A 19,670-nucleotide genomic window follows, 5' to 3' on the forward strand; every position below is an offset into this window, starting at 1 on the left:
TTCGTGATCGGGCCCAATGTTATCTGATGAAAGTCCACTACATCTTTCATTTCAAACTTGTCTTGCTTTCGGAAAAACTCGATCACATGGTACTGAAGTCGCCGGAATACATAATATTCAAAAAAAAAGATAGAGCCGCGGAGAGATAGATTTCCCTTCATTCCACCAAAACGAAGGGTCAGGTCTCAGCAAATGTGGTTCCGCTAAATGTTTATCTACAATAGATGTTGTAGCAGCTTTTGGATCATGTGAGGATCGAAGATTGCCAACCAATGCATCAAACTCCTCCCATACAGACGACAGCGCTTCATCACCAACGATTTGTGGTAGTTTCGTGGGTATGTATTCTATGGATGTCATTTTTAGCATCTTTATCAACGATTGGTGTGCATAGTTGTGCTTTCTGTTATCCCCTAAACCTTTCTGCTTGAAACGTGGATCTAACAGTATTGGCTACTAATTCGTCTAACTAAAGATTTGTAAATCACTTTACCAGCTCCGAAATCAATTCATTACATAGCTTTTTTATAATCACTAGAACTGATTTCTCTTGATCCATATAATGTTGATCATGTCGAATTATCGGGAGAGTATAGCAGTTTTCGATTTTATGTCCCAAAATATTTCGAATCGAATGTTTTCTGCCATTTCGTAACGGGCGCCATTTTGGATTTACTGTGTTCTACTAGAACAGTCTTTTCATTTGATACCCATATTGATGAGTTTTTGGCAAAATATGTAGTCTGTCATTTTATAACGGCCTCCATCTTGGATTTCCATTTTACATAAATAACTGTGTCCTACTAGTCAAGTCCTTTCATTATATATGTAATCCGCCAATATTTACAAACATACAAACAGTTAAATGAAACCGCTTAAAAAGCAGCATGGGAAGCATATATTTCTTCCGCACTGCCGCAAGCCACGGTTCGTCAGAACGAGCTTACAATTCACGATTCTTTATCAATAAGCCGGCTCTTGAAAGAAACACGTTTCTTTTATGGACCGCAGTTTTTTTTTTTTGAACCGTGGTTCTCAAATGAACGGCTCTTAAATGAACCGCGGTTCAAAAAGAGCCACGGCTCCTAAAAGAACCGTGGATCGTACGCTCTTTCTGACGTACCGGCTCAAATGAGCGGCTCGTGAGCGCTCGCTCATCTCTATTTGGGAGTGATTTGTCACGTTTTCCCGCTTTTGGAATGAAAACTACTTTAAGGCAGTGTTCTAGTCTAGAAATTTGAAAAAGATAAAAAAATTCGTTCATATTTCTGAAGTTTAGGCATTCAAGAATATACCCTGAAAAAAAAGGTTCGAAAATCACATTATTTACTCAGTTATACCCATTTTAGTGATCAGATATCTGATCTAGTGCGGCCAAAACAATAAACTTCAAACGCGTTTTTATCGAATCTGGTTTTTTTTTTCAAACTGGCGTACATGATATCTCAAGTTCTACTGAACCGATTTATGTCGAATTTATATACATACAATCTGTATGTACCTCTTTATCGCATGAACCAATAAAAAATAACGATGTTTTAATTTTACTATTTCTGAAAAATCGGGAAACTTAAGAAAACAGTAGAAGGGTCTGAGCCTAGGGGCACGGACGGAAGTTTGACGTAGGACTGTGATTGTTCAGAATACTTGGTTATTTTAAATGTAATTCTTTTCATTGTTCAGAAATCTGTTAGTATAACATTTTTCAAACTCTAAATAGTAACCTTGAGAAGGCCCGTTCGTTGTTTGTACTCATAACCTTCAAACGGTTTATAACGAACAAAGAAAGACAATAAATTTCTGGCAGGTTGTTCAACTGTCTAATTGAAAATGATTAACGAATATCAGTGGGACACATAACAGTTTGGAACGGTAGATGAAGTATATGTAAATCGGTAAAAAAATATATCGTCATTGATTACATTGACTATGAAATTTATGGGAAAGAAACGAAAAAACAAGTTGAAAATATTCACGATTTCGTGATATTTTGAGGTAAAATACAAATGAAATCATGAAGTTGCTTTATTTGGATAGCTATGGTATTGTGATTTCTTTCCATTGTTTTATTCTTATTATTAGGCATCGAAAGCAGTAGCTTTTTCTGTGAAATAATGTTCGTTTGCAGACTATCACAATCATGTCGTATTGGTTCTACTGCTCAATCTATCATAGAAGGAATTTAATCATTGAAAATTGTGAACATGAGTCATGAAGAATATTAATATCTCAATGAATCTTCGCATGATAATCGCTGCCTCCTCCTAATTGATGAACGATCACTGTATGGGTGATACTTTCCTCGTAGCTTTGATGAAATCTCGCATGAAGTTTGAGTGATGCATGAAATCTTGCATCTGATTACTTTAATACCTTGCTAATTTGTTAGATAGAACGAATCATTGCACGCAATTTTGCGTTACATACAACATTCACGGGAGCGAAGTTGGAAGAAAGAATGCATAACACATGATTCACCTTCGCACACGCTTGCAAAACATACCTCTTTTATTTGTTAAATTGTTCACTTGTTTTATTATTTCTACTGTTGATTTTTTTTTATCCCATCCGTTTATTAGGCTCATTTAGCAATTCAGCTGTCACAGAGCCGAATTTATTCGTATACATTTTTATGTTAAGATAACTATTGTTGTATATTATTTAGGCTTAAGATTCCTATTCATCGATAAACATTTGTATTTTTTTTATGTATAACACAGTAGCTGTTTAGGCCTAAGAATATTCCAATTCTATCGATACACAACACATGCCGCCTTTTTCGGCGTTAGAATATTCCTATTGTTCGAATGTTCACAGTTGGACTGTTCACAACGGGACTGCTGATATGAGGCTTCCATTGCTGTGTTAGAATTAGCACCAATTACCGATACAGCAGATCGTAATGTGAGCGGTAAGGAACTGGGATTACCGACACATGATGATTGTTGCGTGGACGTAGTAGCTAGAATAACACACAAAGATGGTCAGTTGAGGGGCCCTGAGTTATTAGCTCATGATCGTTCGCTTAGTAGCGGACACGCAACCAATTAGGCTACGAAGACCCCTTTTCTACTGTTGATGTCTCAGGCGAGAATATATATTATGTCTAATGGTATATATTATAACATATATCGTAAGAACGATTCTGCGTAATATGCATTTGAAAACTCTTAATAAATGTTACTTTTTTCGTAGAGACCTCCCTATATAGAAATCAAAGAAGTAATCCTACGTCAAAACGTATTGAACAACGTTTTTTTCTTCAAACCACTTTTCTTCGCCATTTTGCCAAAAAACATGTTTTTGACTTATCCGAGGTTCATGCGATAGCGGCATCTTCACTGATTCAGAATCTGTTCGATTTTTTTTTTGTTTCGGATAACTAGAAGGGCTGGAATAGTGTACAGATAAACAAATTAATGATACAATGGATCGTAAAGATATTCTTTGTTTTTTTTCGGAGCTCGAAGAAACGTCCGTGCCTCTACACTAGAATACCCCCTTAACAAGTCTCCATATCGAAGGAATGTACGCTATTTTCCATTTTTAATCAGGGCTGGAAAAAATGCATCTGCACCTGCAGATTTGTAAGGTAGAAAGGATGTCACCGCGTTTACTACTCTTAACAGAGGAGCGATATTGGGTATGTACGAAAAAGTAAATTTATTTTTGAGTGGAAAATTTGAATTATTGAAATAATTGTACTGGTAGGGTAAAACGGACAGATGCCAGTGGGAGTGAGATGGGCTGTGAAAAGTCTGTGATGGTTCTATTATCCTACGTTGTGTTTCTTTTCAGCTGTGGTGGGACAGCAACCGGGCAGCAATAATCAGCAGGGCAGAATTTCACATGCACTACACTTTATTTTTGGTGTTCCCTTAATGCGGGTCGAAAAACTACTAACTAGACCACTTCAAGCAGCCGGCCGGTCGGGTATACTGGCTGATCGGCTCGCGAAGTGAGAGCTGAGAGAAAGGATAACTGGGCTAAAGTGCGCCCGCTAGCACCAGCCCCATAGATAAGATCGAAAAAGGCTAATGCAGTGCAGCCAGAACCAACATACCCGCCGCCTTGAACTATTATGTTCAACAAAAAATTAGTAAACATGCAACATTGTTTTCCATTCTTACAGACTACAGTTTTGTCTTAAAATCTACGGAATTTTCATCTTAAACTAACACACAAAATCTACTCATCCGGTGCTATGGGCATCTACGGTGGTGCTGGAGTTTTCTTCCTCGTTCTGGGTGCCCATGGAACTCGGAAGCATGCAGATCTTGACGATAGGACGAGTGATGATACCGCCACCAGCAGTCCGTAGATCAACAACCCTCGTTAATCCATCAACTCCAGGATGGATGGCTTCGATCCGAGCAAGGGGCCATCGAATCGGTGGTTGCATCTCGTCGACTACGATGACAAGCTTTCCCGGAGTAGGGGAAAAGGGGGGAATTTGGACCACCTAAGCAAATCGCCTAATATTTCCAAACCAATACGGTCTAAATAAAAAATGTCACATTGTATATTAAGCTACACTTGTTTTCTCTCAATAAATAATGTTTAATCATTATATAAAGCTTCAATATACCAAATATATCATAAAATAAAAGAGATGATTTTTGGACATTAAAATTTGATGCGGGGTGATTTGGACCGTCTGTGGGGTGAATTGGTCCAGTGTGTGTTTCATCGAAAAAAACATACTTATGTTTATGTACAGTATTTTGGAATAATGTCACAATCAGTAACAATGTATTGGGATCGATACCAGGTGTCTTGGCCAGATTGCAGACCAGAAAAGTTGGATTGAGACCATCTCGAATTCTGCATGAATCTTTTCACTGTTGATCGAGCATTTTCAAGCACTTTTGATGCTTGATCAAAGAAAATCCGTTCTCGATGGCCTGCGTTGCTCTTTCAAGATCCTCCTTCTTCCAACGTTGTCTGTCCATCCTTTTTTTGTATTTCAGCGACATCTGGAATCAATTAGACCAAAAAAGTCACAAACCTGTAGGACCAATTCACCCCACAGAAACGTGTCCATCTCACCCCACACAACATGCAAAAATAAAAATGCAATTAATTTCATTTATTGTTATCAAACTTACAGTTTCACTACATCAAATTGTTCCTCTTCTGTAGGCGAACAGAACTGTACTGCACGATACACGAAAAGTTTGTTTAACTGGCGGGAAAAACCTTAAAACCACTATCGGAAAACTCACATTTTTTGACGATCAAAGTGCTTGCTGTGTTTATGCTACCGTTTCCCTCTACCTGTGAAGTTTTACCAAAGTTTTTTTACTTTAGGTGCATACGGTTCAACAATAGAAGGAAATGACATTATAAAAAATTCAAGTTGAGCCGTAATTTTCGAGATAAAGGGGTGGTCCAAATCACCCCATATGACCAAATCACCCCGTGTTACCCTAATGTCGTTGTTGCGCATCCAACATCGGGTGTCCTTCAGCAGCTCTTGCAGATATTCCTTCTTCCAATGCATCCAAAATTGCTGCGCATGCAGTTGCAGCTGCTGGTAGTGATCAACTTTGTACGTAGGCAGGTGTCGGAGATCTGGGTCGGGCAGAGCAAGCAGCGATGATCCAATGAGGAAATGAGCTGGAGTCAAAGCGGCCACGTCGTTGGGGTCTTCGGTCATCGGAAGCAATGGTCGGCTATTCATGGCTGTTTCAATTTGCGTGAGAACGGTGGACATTTCCTCGAACGATAAGCGAGTTGTTCCCAGGGTTCGGTAGAGGTGCTTTTTTGCCACTTTGACGGCTGCCTCCCACAGGCCACCGAAATGTGGAGCTTTCGGAGGAACCATGTGCCAGGTGATACCTTCGCCATTGCAGGTGGCAATGATTTTGTCCTGCTGGGTTCGGTCGTGGAATTTGGCAACATCTCAGCTAGCTCGTTTCTTGCTCCTTCGAAGTTCTTCCCGTTGTCCGAATAGATGCGGGAAGGCCTTCCACGTCGGGCGATGAAGCGTCGAAGAGCAGCCAGGAAACCTTGAGTAGATAAGTCGCTGACCAACTCTAGGTGCACTGCTTTGGTCGAGAAGCACACAAATAGGCACAGATACGCTTTTGATGGCGAGGCGCGTTTGTGGATTGGGCGAATATATACAGGACCAGCGTAGTCAACTCCCGTGATGCTGAACGGGCGGCTCGGAACGACTCGATGGAAAGGCAGCTGTCTAATTTGCTGCTGAGCCGGTACTGGGTTGAGACGTGTACATCGGAAGCAGTTCCGAACCACACTGTGGACGAGCCTTCGCCCTCTGGGTGGCCAATACTCCTCGCGAATGGCAGTTAACAGAAAGCGCCCGCCGCCGTGAAGCAGTTTGCGGTGGAAGTGTTCAGCGATAAGGTGGGTGAACGGATGGTTGGTAGGGATTAGGGCAGGATGTTTAGCTTGGTAGGGCATAAGAGCAAATTCAAGACATCCTCCCACTCTCAAGACTCCCTCTGGATCGAAGAATGGAGTCATTTTACGGATGTGCGACTGTTTTGCGACGGGCTTACCCACCTTCAGCTGCTTTATTTCGGCGAAATAGCCATCTTCCTGGGCCAATCGGGTCAGATACGCTTTGGCCTTATTGATCTCCTCGACGGTGAGCAGTTGTGAAGAGGGAGCAGCTGAGTGTGAATGTTGTGTGCGGACTTTCGATCGGGTGTTGCTGACGAAGCGCATACAATATCCGACGATATGAAGCAGGCGGCTATAGGAGGACCAGCGAGAGAACCACGGATTGATTGTTGGTGACGCTTGAGTGACCGCCACGATGGTTTTCATCTCTAACTCTTCCTCTGGAACACCCGGAAGAATCGAAATTGGCCAGCTTTGAGATGGCTGAGATAACCAATCGGGACCACGACTCCACAAGTCGCTGTTCAGGAAGTCTTCGACCAACATTCCTCGTGAAACCAGGTCGGCAGGGTTGTCAACTCCACGCACATGCTTCCATTCGCAGCCTTGTGTACTGCTGTATTTCAGCCACTCGGTTTGCCACGTATGTAGGCCAGACGTTTGGAGGTGACCGCAACCAATGCAGTGTCACTGAGGAATCCGTCCAGAAGTAAGAAGCGGAAACCTTGATGTCAATGGCCTTCTTGATGCGAGAGTGTAGATGAGCGGCCATCACAGCCGCACACAGTTCCAAGCGGGCGATTGTGATTCGTTTCAGCGGCCCTACACGGGACTTCGAAGCTAGAAGCTGGATTCTTACTCGCCCTTGTCTGTCTTCGCATCGGGCGTAGGTGCAGGCACCATATGCGGACTGGGATGCATCAGCGAAAGTATGCATCTGAATGACGGAATCGGAAAGAAGGGCGTATCTATCTACACGATGTTCGGAGATCTTCAATTCTTCAACTCCTGTTGATAAGATTCCCATTTCGAACGAAGGGGTTCTGGTACCGGGTCATCCCAGTCGCAGGAAAGCAGCCATAATTCCTGGATAACGATTTTAGCACGATCGACCACCGGGGCGATGAGTCCAAGAGGATCGAAAAGCCTGGCTGCATCGGACAGAATGGACCGCTTGGTTGGAACTGCATCACTGAACTGCACCTTGGAATCAAAACGGAGATAATCGCCTTCAGGTTCCCAAATGATCCCAAGCGCCTTGATGGATTCCTCAGGAGTGAAGTGAAGGGCGAATTGTGTCCCAACTTGCTCGTTGCTGAGACCTTGCAACACCTCAAGGCGGTTAGAGGCCCACTTCCGCAACTCGAAACCACCCTTCGGTAGTAGCTCGTCGAGCTCGGTGCGCAGACGGATCGCTTCTTCAATAGATTGGGCACCACCAATGAAGTCGTCCACGTAGAAGTTCTTCTTGAGCGCTGGACCCCCAATCGGATACGCTGCGCCTTCGTCTTCCGCTAGCTGCTGAAGTGTGCGTGTGGCCAGGTAGGAAGATGGAGCCAAGCCGTACGTCACGGTTAGCAACTCGTACACTTGAATTGGTGTTTTCCCGGAAAATCGCCACAGGATGCGCTGGAACCTGACGTCATCGGGGTGTACGAGTATTTGCCGGTACATTTTGGCAATGTCGGCAACCAGAGCGATGGGTAAAGTACGGAATCGAAGAATAATATCCAGGAGATCGTCCTGCACCACGGGACCCACGCAAAGAGCTTCATTAAGCGAGAAGCCGGTGGAAGTTTTCGCTGAGCCGTTAAACACGACCCGAACCTTGGTCGTCGTACTTTCCTCCTTAACTACGGGGTGGTGGGGCAGGTAGTACGCAGGAGCATCATCATCGTCAGCTTCGACCAACCGCATGTGGCCGAGAGAGATATACTCCTTGATAAACTTGCGATATTCTTCTTTCAAATGTGGATCCCGTTCCAGTCGCTTTTCCAAGTGTTCGAATTGTCGCTGGGCATTGTTTCGGGATTCACCAGTCATGACTTCAAAGTCGGGTTTGCGGGGATAACGCACGATGTAGCGTCCTTCTTCATTTCGGGAGACAGTAGACTGATACAGGGTCTCGCATCTTCGCTCCTCTACAGAATATGTATCGGTGTTGGTCAGCTCCTCTGTTCGCCAGAATCTCTCCAAACATTCCTCCAGAGAAACCATGGAAACCTCAACTTCACTACACGAGGCGGTTGGCATCGATGCCTGCGTGAATGGGCCAGCATACGAAGTACCGACCACGATCCATCCGAAGACGCTATTGACCAGAAGTGGGACGTTTCTGTCAAGCTGGATGCGTTCGTTGCTGGGGAAGAAGGAGTAGAAGTGCCTGGCGCCTAGAACCATATCTATTGGTTGGCTCTCGTTGAACGAAGGATCAGCCATGAAGAGATTCTCCGGAATTTTCCATCCTGCAGTGGAAATGCTTTGCGACGGAAGATCGGCGGTCACTTTATCCATCACGAGGAAATTCACACCACAAGAGAAGTTGCCCTTCCTGGATTGCACCTGAGCGAAGACGGATTCAGTGATCGATTTCGAAAGCTGACCTGCCCCTTGGACCGTTACATTTGCAGACTGTCGACGTAGTCGTAGAATCCTCGCCATCCGATCTGTGACGAGGTTTGGTTGCGATGCACTGTCCAGGAGAGCGCGAGCGAAATATTCCGAACCGTGGGAACCAATGACCTTCACGACAACGGTGAGCAGGAAGACGTTCTCACGGGGCTGTTGTAGAGCAGTACTGACCTCGACAGGTGGAGCATTTTCGGCAGCAGCGACTATAGATTGCATAGAAGGTTCGATCGTAGGTGATGGAGTGGAAGATGACCCTGACGATACTGCTGTTGAACCAGAAGAAGCATTTTGGCTACTGGCTTTTCGTGAATCAGTTTCATGGAGAAAAGTGTGATGCCGTCGATTACATTTGCGACAGTTGAGAGTGGATGAACAATTGCGAACGAAGTGTCCACTGCTCAAACAGTTGTGGCATAACCGTTTGGAAGTCACCAACTTATGTCGATCTCTCATCGGAAGGCTTTGAAACTTGGAACACCTCGCGATGAAGTGCGCTTCGCCGCAAGCACTGCACTTACCCCCAGAGCTGGTAGTCGATGCGCAAGAAGTGAGGCGAAACTGGGAATGAGAGTGATTTCTCTTCGACGAATGAGAATGACCACTTGAAGACTCGGCGGTATGGTGATTCACCGAAATGGATTCCAGCACTCGGGTTCTCCTCTGCAGGAAATCGATGAGACAGGCGTAGTCCGGGTTCTCCACTGTTGACGCGTGGTCTTCCCAAGCCTTCAGTGAGTCGTCGTGCAGTCGCGTGCACAGAAGATGCTCCAAGATGTCGGTTGGTTCCCCCAGCTGCTGCAGAATCTTCGTATGCCGCTCGAAGTCATCCACCAGGCTATGCAACGTCGCAGCGGACTCCTTCTTCATGCGAGGGATGTCGAAGAGCGCCTGCAGGTGTCTCTTCTTCAGCAAATAGTCGTTAGAGTAGCGGCTTTCCAAAGTCCTCCAAGCCAGTAGTTGACGGAACTGATTCCGATGGATTCTATCAGCTGAGCAGCTTCACCCTTGACAGCTGCTCGTAGATAGTGGAACTTCTGAATATCCGGCAACTCCGGATTCGAGTGAATGAGCGCCATGAAAGTGTCGTGGAATGCAAGCCATTGCATGTAATCACCGTCGAATTCGGGCAAAGAGATCGTAGGCAACTTGATACCAGAGAGAGTGGAGGAACTACGAATGGGAGGAGGGCTGTGGTCTTGAATAACGGGAAGCGGAGGTAATTTTGCAAGGAGACTAGCTTTAATTTCAAACAGCCGAGATTCAAACTGCTCACGAACACATGCATGCTCTGCCCTACCTTCATCCGTAGTTTCGTTGTCCTCGAGCTGCGCCTGCACAGCTTCGAGCCCATTCCAGATGCCGTCGAGGTATTGAAGACGCACTGAAACCTGCGCTTGGTCCCGTTCTGCAACATATCCTTCGATGAAAGCTTCTGCCCGACCCAGCGATGTAAGCAGCGTCTCACGCCGGGATAGCATCTGCGCCGCCGTCCGCGTTTCTGCCATCTTCCGCAGAGGCTTGATGAATCAGCAATGGATGCTCTTCGGATGACCTGATCCAAGGCAAAATATGCCTTGTAGAAAAAAAGGGATCTAAAGGGCACCTGCGATACTCGCAAAATCTAATTGGACAGGTCTTTACCTTGCGCCCGATAAATCGAGCCTTGTATTGTTACAAGCAGTAAACGGGAACAAAAAACTCCTTCAATGCTGACTTTGAAGATGGCAGCGCCCTGGTTCCAACAGCGCTCGGCACGTGGCTCGGACCAAATCCTGGTCACGGCACCAAAATTATGATGGTTTCATTATCCTACGTTGTGTTTCTTTTCAGCTGTGGTGGGACAGCAACCGGGCAGCAATAATCAGCAGGGCAGAATTTCACATGCACTACACTTTATGTTTGGTGTTCCCTTAATGCGGGTCGAAAAACTACTAACTAGACCACTTCAAGCAGTCGGCCGGTCGGGTATACTGGCTGATCGGCTCGCGAAGTGAGAGCTGAGAGAAAGGAGAACTAGGCTAAAGTGCGCCCGCTAGCACCAGCCCCATAGATAAGATCGAAAAAGGCTAATGCAGTGCAGCCAGAACCAACAGTCTGTTTAATATATTCCTGCGTCTAAAAATGGAAATTATATCCCCAAAGGTGGACTGTTTAGAAGCTGACTGGAACCAAAAGCAAAATAGTTGAGGGTCTGTGCGTTTATACTGCTGAAAAGGAAGATATCCCTTCTAAGTGGATTAATTCGATTTTTGCATCATTTAACGAATATTCGTGATGAGTTCAGACCTTGGTTGAATAAATTATTCCTTTCGCGATCGATAAACCTTTGCGCTTCATGTATTACAAACCTGTGGAGTGGTCCTTTGTCAGAGTCTTATTGAATCTAGTAACGGTAAGGGTTAGTTGGACCGAAATCCCCTTTTTTAGCGTTACGTAATTTGTGTACCACGTCTAAATAAATAAAAAAATAGAACGGAGAAACATTGGCCTTGCAATCAGATGAGCAGTGAATATTTCACGACAACTACAAAATGAAACTTTTATTTTAATTTTGAGCTGGATTATACAGTTTGATATACGCTTGTTGAATACCACACAAAATATCCTTAGAGATGTTCTCAAAGAATTATGACAATCATGCTATCGATACTGATATGATTCTGAAGAATGATTTATTTATTTTTAAATGTCATCTTTCTTTTCTTACAGTTCTCCCCTGTGGAACCCTCTGACACTGCGAAGGAAACGGACTCGGAGGATAAACCAGCCAAGCTCAAGTCTCCACCCTCCAGTGCGACGAGCTTGAAGGCATCCTCTTCGGAAGAGTTCCCTCCCCTCCGGCAGACAGAATCCGAGCCGTCCGAGCCGTACGAAATTTGTGATTCGACACCGGAAAAATCTCCCGAAAAGATGACAGCGATGACACCGGTGCCAAAGGCACGACCTGGCCCATCCAAGCCGGCGGTGACCCGACAATTGCCCATCAAAAGCCCAGAGATCGAAACGGTCGATCTGGATGACGACGATGATGATGACGATGAGGACGACGACGATGAAGGTGGTGCTGGTGGCCGTCATCGGCGCCATCCGCAGGTGTTAGCTAGTCGGGCGACAGCCACTCGCCATGTTTACGATGAGGACGATTTCGATGAAGACGATGACGATTACGATTACTATGACGATCCGGATAGCGACGATCAGGACATCAATCGGGTTATGCAGGACGCGGTGGATGAGATCAATACGTTGGATGAACCCGGCTCGGAGGATGAGAACAAGATGGACGTTAGCTCGGATGAAGATGATTACAGTGATGTTGAGGATGACGAACGGCGGGCGAGAAGTGTTCAGATGCCAAGGGGTAGTGCGAGTGGTGGAAAAAGTGGCGACAGTGATAGGCGGAAGAAGAGTGGCTATTCTTATGATGATGATGATGATGATGAAGTGTACGCTAGAGGCAATTACGTTATTGATGACGGCGAAGAAGAAGATGACGAAGACGTTGATGAAGAAGAAAATTATGAGGATGAAGATGATGATGATGATGAGGTGGAAGAAGTGATTGAGTTGGATTCAAAGAATTACAAGCGAAAGCCATCGCAAGCTTCTATTTCGATGGGACAAATAAGTGTAGAAGATGAAACTGATGAAGACGACGTTCGCGAGACCAAAAAGGCGCGTAAGGTTATATATAAATCTTACCGGAACAAACTGGTGGCTTCGATTCGGAAGAGAACCTTCAAACTGTAAGTAGAATCCCTTTTTTGTTATATTTATACAAGCTCATCGATAACGGTTTTTTATTGAACATTGAATCGAACAGCGGTGAAGTACATTTTGTGAAGAGAAGAGAGAAAACTATGTCATGATTCATTGTTTTTGCCATGTTGATAAACCGTTTCATATCTCCGCCATGACCAAACGTTCGCAGGAAATCCATCAATGATAAACTTCATTAGCGAAAAGTGTGCTTCAGAAACCAATTCGACCTTCGTCGATGTTATTGTGCTTGTGCACACTCACTCATCTTTCTCGTAGCCTGAATGATTCAAATGACTGGGGTGTTATTGATTGCAATTAGTTTAAGCATTCCGTAAGCTTCGTACCACATTCAACAGATTTGGGAAATTGCACGGGCAGCAGAAATAACGTATCGATTTTTTAATGCTCAACGAAAACCCCTTATAGCATTAAACTTCAAGTTCGTGTTTATCAATATCTAACTAAACGCTTAACACCGACCAAATGGCTTCAATGGCATCCAAAATTTGACTTCATCTGTTATTATTTTATCCCACTTTCAAGAGCTTTTCAGTGAATATTGAGAACTGTTTATACAGTTATTTCAGTTCAGATTCTAATCATCTAAATTGATCCAGTGGTTGAAATGTTATAAAGTTATGAAAAAAGTCATTTTTGGAAAAAAATGATTTTTCGAACAATTGGTTAAATTTGAAAAATCATAACTAAGAAACGAAAGAAACGTATATGATTCTTGTATGTATGTTATTAAAAAAACTTAACTTTCAAGAAAAAAATTTAAAAAAAATTAGCGCCCTCCGAAACCATTTAAACCATAAAAAACAAATCAGTAATCATCGTAAACAACATCCATTTTTCTCACGAGTGTTATATTTTTCCAAAAACTCATTGGTTTTAGTTTGATATATCGATCATCTGAATCGGTTCAGTGATTTAAAAGTTATATTTTTTTTTTGGAAAAAGTAGTTTCTAGAAAAAAAGAATAAACAATCTGTAGCAAATTGTCATCCACACTTCGTTTTTCGCTAAAGACTCCGTTCGCTACGGCTGCAGATAAGGAATGGCATTGGGAAAGAAGAGCACACTATTAAGCGAGCGAGCGAGACCTTCTTCCCATCACCCTGTAATCACAACCAAATGGATTTCCGAGCGGGCGCCAGCTTCTATACGGATTTGTGTGATTTCAATAACCTATTTTCAAAGCTATTTTCAAACTATTGAAACAATTTTTGAGGTCAATTATTAGCAATCATATACCTCTTGGACGGTTTATCTTTTGTATGAATGATTGTCATACCATTTCGTTGACCCGGAGCAGAATTATTATAAGAAGAAGAAGGAATCAATTCCTCCACGGAATTGCTCAGTAAAAATAACACACCCTTCCCAACAATTGGAAACGACGATCGATTGCGGTATTCGTATACAAATTATTTTATAACGCTGCTTTCAACAATATGGTGAAATATTCACCACACTATACCAAACATTTCGTATTCTCTACTATCAAATCCATAGTCAATGAAACCCATCGATATCGAATTAAATGCTCCGTTTAGTTCGATTGCAGAAATGAAATGGAATTGGGAGAGAAGAGCATGATGTATAGGCATGTGAACGTGACCATCCTCATCTCACATTCCAATATCAATTAAATGGATTTCCGAGCGGGCGCCGGCTTATATACAATTTTACTAAACAATTTTTGGGGATTATAATTAACCATCATATAACTCTTGTGGGTGTATGTTCAAAGTTCCGAAAACGAGAGCGTGACGCTTGGAGTGCAAGGTTTTCAAAATTAATATCTTTTTGCCGGCTGAACGTAGTGAAATGACAATCACTTCATTCGAAAGACAAAATGTTCAAGAATTACTTTGAACCGAAGTTCGGAGATCGTTGAATCGGCGCAACACTGCTAGTTGTGTTTTTTCGATCTTATTCGATTCACGATTAATATTTCAAATCGGCATGAAGGCAAATATTATGCATGGTGTAAAAATAAAAATAAAATGAGTAAAAAACTTTTTAAGTTAAACGGTTCAATTGTGATTAAACATAATAATGTACTAAAAGCTAGAAAATAATTAGCAAGTAGCAGTTAGCAGTTATCATACCTCTCCTTCATTAGTCTAGGGCATTGAGAAGACTAAAATAAAATCGTAAGACAATTTAAAAAGTTTTTTTACTCATTTTATTTTCTAGTTTTTAGTACATTATCTGTTTCATTAGAATATTTCTCTACAATAAAACCGTTGTACTGTATTCTATCAGTCAAAAAATTAAATTGGTACCGATATTGAGTGGATTGCCGAAAATACATAGTGTGTTCTCCAAGTCAAGTTCGTTCATTTGATACACATATCTCAATCAACCTTTTTTTTGAGATGATATGAATCAGCTATTTTGTAGCGGCGGCCAAATTGATTTTTCCAAGATAAGCAGTTTTAAAATGACAGCAGAGATAAAGGTATTTCATAAATTCGGTCAGTTCCTATTGGTCAAATTTCTATTAATGTGGAACAACCATACAGACATACGAACAGTTCAAGCTAAATAATGAAGTAATTTGCTATTTTTTGCTACTGTGATCTACTATTCAAGCCCTTTCATATGATACGGATATGGTTTTGAGAAAATATGCAGCCCTCCATTTGATAGTGACCGCCATCATAGATTTGCATTTTTCATAAATAACTGTGTTTTACTAGTCAAGCCCTTTCATTTGATACCCATATTAACGGGGTTTTGACATAATATGTAGTTCGCCATTTTGTAGTGGCAGCCATCTTGGATTTGCATTTCTCAAAAATAACCGTGTTCTACTATACAAGCCCTTTCATTTGATATCGATATTAATGAGGTTTTGAGAAAATATGTATTCTGCCATTTTGTAGTGGCAGCCATCTTGGATTTATATTTATCATAAATAACCGTATTTTACTAGTCAAGCCCTTCCATTTGATACCCATATTGGTGGAGTTCTGGAAAACCCATATTGATGAGGTTTCGAGAAAATATGTGATCCGCCATTTTGTAGCGGCCGCCATCTTGGATTTTCAAGATCATGAAATACGCAGTTTTATAATGACTACCGAGATAAAGGTGTGTTCCAAATTTCAGATCAATCGGTCAACAGGAAGGGGGTCAAATTTCTATTAATGTGGGTCAGCGCTACAGACAAACGTGTTACATAGTTACAAACATACAAACAGATTACAGGGCAAGCTAAATAAAACCGTTTAAAAATTACCGGTTATTGATTGTAGAATTACCGGTAATTCAGTAATGGAAAATGACCCGGTATTACCGGTAAACCCGGTTAGCAATCCCTATTTCGTAGCGGAGAAAATTAAATGTTTGATATGATGTAGAGAGTATTCTATCGTATCAAAGAAACCATATTGTTTGATGAAAGCTGGAGTTTTAAAACCATTTGTTGACGTACGCCACATCGATCAAGATGATTTTAATTGACGAGGAGGGAGAGAGGTGGCGGAGGTGGTTCTGTGCTAGATATTTTCGATGAGAAATCGATTTCTCTTTTAACCCTCCTATACTCACGTGCAAAATCATAACACGTATACTCGCGCACGGTGTCACAGACCGAAAATTGAACTTCTCTGTAATGTTGCCATTGTGTATTTTTCAGGTTTTATTGGCATTTATTTGAAGAAAAGGGTATTATTAAATGAAAAAACTCCAAAAAATATGTTTTCTTCTTCTTTATTATGTTTAAGTAGATCATCTAATTCAGCCTCTTCAAAACAGAGTAATTTTTGATACTCGAACACAAATAACGAAATTCGAATTTTTCTCTGTTATTAATTAAAAGTAAGCAACTGAATATAATTCATGGAAGTATAAAGAACTATAAAATAACATAAAAACGTATTAACCGATTGTGGTTTCATTGGAGTTAGAATCAGAGCATAGCATAACTGCATGCTCGAAACAAACATATTTTTTACATTCCATGCAGTTGTTGCGTGTTTTTCGGATCTTTTATCGAAGAGAAGAATGTATAACGGCCTTCTAGATAATCACCAGATGATGAAGGTTCTGGAATATAACGTTTGCACATTTCTAATATTCTTTGTCTCTGTATTCCTGGTAAACTAAGAATTAATGCTTTTTTTAGATGGGGCATAAAAATATTATATAAAAGTATTTTTAGGAACTTCCTTTTCTTTTTCTTGTTTTCTTGTCGATATTGTTCATTATAAAAAATATACCCGAAACTGTTAAAAACTACCATAAGCCACCGATTAGTTTATAGTTTACTGTTTTCAATTCTTCCACAAGTGAATTTCTTTCACAAGTGTGTATATGTATGACCATTATATTTAGCGAATAACTATACGAAAGTCAAACAGTTATATTTTGCTTTTGAACGTATGAATCTAACGACGAATATATCGACAAATAGTTAATATATGGATCCGTTCAATCCAGTTACAAAAAGGACTGAAATCAAATAAGAATTGTCCGGTAATGATCTTATGCATTAAATTCAATAAAAATTCCACGACACTAACATTTCATTCAACAATATTCTAGAATATGAAAAAAGGCACTTGTCCAAAAAAGTTACTCCTATACTCGCGTCGGTGTGTCAGACCGAAAGTGTTGAAAAAGTGGCACACGTCCCCTTTGTACCAACACATGCGATACGCTAAAAGATGACAAATGACGAATAACGAAGCTAGAGAGATTCGCAAAGTCGTAGTGTTGATATTTTTTGAGAAATGAACGAATTATTGATTTCTCGGTCTGACAGACCAATGCGCGAGTATAGGAGTGTTAAGCGTGTTTTCAGCTAGACGAAGTGTATATAAGCTGGTGCCCGCTTGAAAATCCATACAACAGATCTTCGATTGGTGGTGCCGAAGGCATGTTGAAAAACACATCTCACTTTCGAAGAAACACTATATCTAATAAATATTGTGAGGCCATCACGATGTGTTTGTAAACAATTCCATTTTCAACCGTTCCTTGTGAGAACACAAGTGTGTAGAAGTAGAAATCAACTGTGGCACATGAGTTGGCTCATTATTTCTATACTTGAACATTTGCATAGTTCTATATCGTATTGGCCAGATTAAATAATTGTAAACTATTAGTATGATTAGTAATAATGTATCACTACAACAACATGTTGTCTTTCGACCACTTAGGATAATTTAGACGAATAAAATATAATCAGTTGAAAACCAATTTACTCTTGTGTATTAATTATAGTGCTTAACTATTCAAGGTGGAAATCTCAACAAAGCAGACATGGTTTGCTGAGGAGCGTCGAACGACAAGGAAGTGTTTTTGGCAGGTCAAAGCAGGTAGAGAAAAAGTTTGGATTGAGTTGTCCCCTTCTCAATGAACTGCAAACGTTTAAAATCTCTATGATTCAACGAGACGAAGAAGAGAAAATCCGTTTAGTTGTGATTGCGAAGTGACACGAGAATGGTCTCGCTAATTCGCCAAGCACTATGCTCTTCTCTCCCAATCCCATTCCTTTTCTGTCACCGGAATGAACGGAGCCGCATTTTTTGTTAAAAGTAGCAGGTCTTTTATCGAATGCCGCTATCGACCGATGATTCCGATTGCCGGGGGTTGGAAAGAGGGTATTATTTGCGCTGGGTATTTCCGAAGAGGAAACGGAGGAATTTGAGCATTAATAATTTTTTTCCGGATAAAAGGAGTGTTATGATCATCACTTTATTCGAAAGATGAAATGTCTAAGAGCTTTATGTTTTACTTATTGATTGTTAGGCCAATGGTAGTCCTACCTTGCGGTTACATCACAGATATAACCCACTTCTGATTTTTGATAATAAAATTCAATGATTAGTAAGCTTTGTTCGTTTGTAAGTCTTTACAAAATTAAATGACAATGAACACTACAAATCTTTGATATTGACACATAGCACGAATCACATCTGTCAAAAACAAACAGCAAAGTGATCACCCAAAGTAGAGGTGATCTGGCGTAGTGGTAACATCCATATCTCTTACGCAGAGATCACGAGTTCAATTCTCACTCCCGACATTCTTCCAAAAAAGAAGGAAAAGTGACGAACCAGCTGAAATGTGTTGAAAGTCACTATAACAGAGAAAACAAATTATTAACCGCAAACAATTTCTGCTCTATAAGCTTCTTTCACTATTTCGTTGGTGATAGCTTCAAACTCACTGTAATATTTGGAAGCATTTCTTAGAAGTCCCATTTCACGATAAACAGACAGATCGTTCAGGTTAGTTCCAGCAGAATTCAAATGTCCGTGGAATTCATGTATCTCTAGGAATTACTCGCTTCCCGAAACTTCGTCGCAAAAATTCGCCAGTTTGGGACAGAGGCGACGCGTAACCGAGTGAGCTACCTGTGTGTGTTTTCTATCGTTTCCATCGGCTTCGCTGCAGAAAACTTCGTTGAGTGCGGGTTGTGTGGTGTAGTCAAATGTAGCCATCAGATTACATTCTTCATGGTGGAGAAGTTTTACCCGAACAGAAAAGAAAATAAACATATTCGGGATAATATGGAAATCACATATAAATTACCTTCGGTAATTCCTCATTCATGCTACAAATGTGAAATAATAAAACAAAAATTGTGCGATTTGTTTACCTGTCATATGAACAGTTTGAACAGGCGAACGAGACGCCACTGCTGGAATGACAGATCGGATTACGTTTTAAATCCGCTAAGCCAAGTTTCTCCTGCTATCTGATATAGTTTATTTATATATTAATTTATCCGCCAGTTCGAAAGCTAATTCTCTGACTTCCGCCCTGGACATCCTATAGAATCTAAAAGTTTTTACATCTACTTCAGTTCCCTGGTTCGCAAATGTAATGAGCACCTGTTAGAAAAGGAGGAGATAATCGAATTGTTTTATTTTTAAACATAT

General features: G+C 41.5%; 1 protein-coding gene across 5 annotated transcripts in view; it reads left to right on the forward strand.

The window, feature by feature from the left end:
- LOC129771801 (probable serine/threonine-protein kinase kinX) overlaps positions 1-19,670 on the forward strand; it is a 158,345-nt gene that overhangs the window by 12,393 nt on the left and 126,282 nt on the right. For all 5 annotated transcript variants that reach the window (XR_008742478.1, XM_055775846.1, XM_055775847.1 and 2 more), the window contains exon 3: positions 11,713-12,749. Coding sequence is in view for 4 of the 5 variants with exons in the window: in XM_055775846.1 (XP_055631821.1) it covers positions 11,713-12,749 (1,037 nt within the window). In the remaining variant the exon portion in view is untranslated. The remainder of the gene's footprint in view (positions 1-11,712; positions 12,750-19,670) is intronic.

The sequence above is a fragment of the Toxorhynchites rutilus genome, chromosome 2 (assembly GCF_029784135.1).
Source record: "Toxorhynchites rutilus septentrionalis strain SRP chromosome 2, ASM2978413v1, whole genome shotgun sequence".
Taxonomy (NCBI): Eukaryota; Metazoa; Arthropoda; class Insecta; order Diptera; family Culicidae; genus Toxorhynchites; species Toxorhynchites rutilus.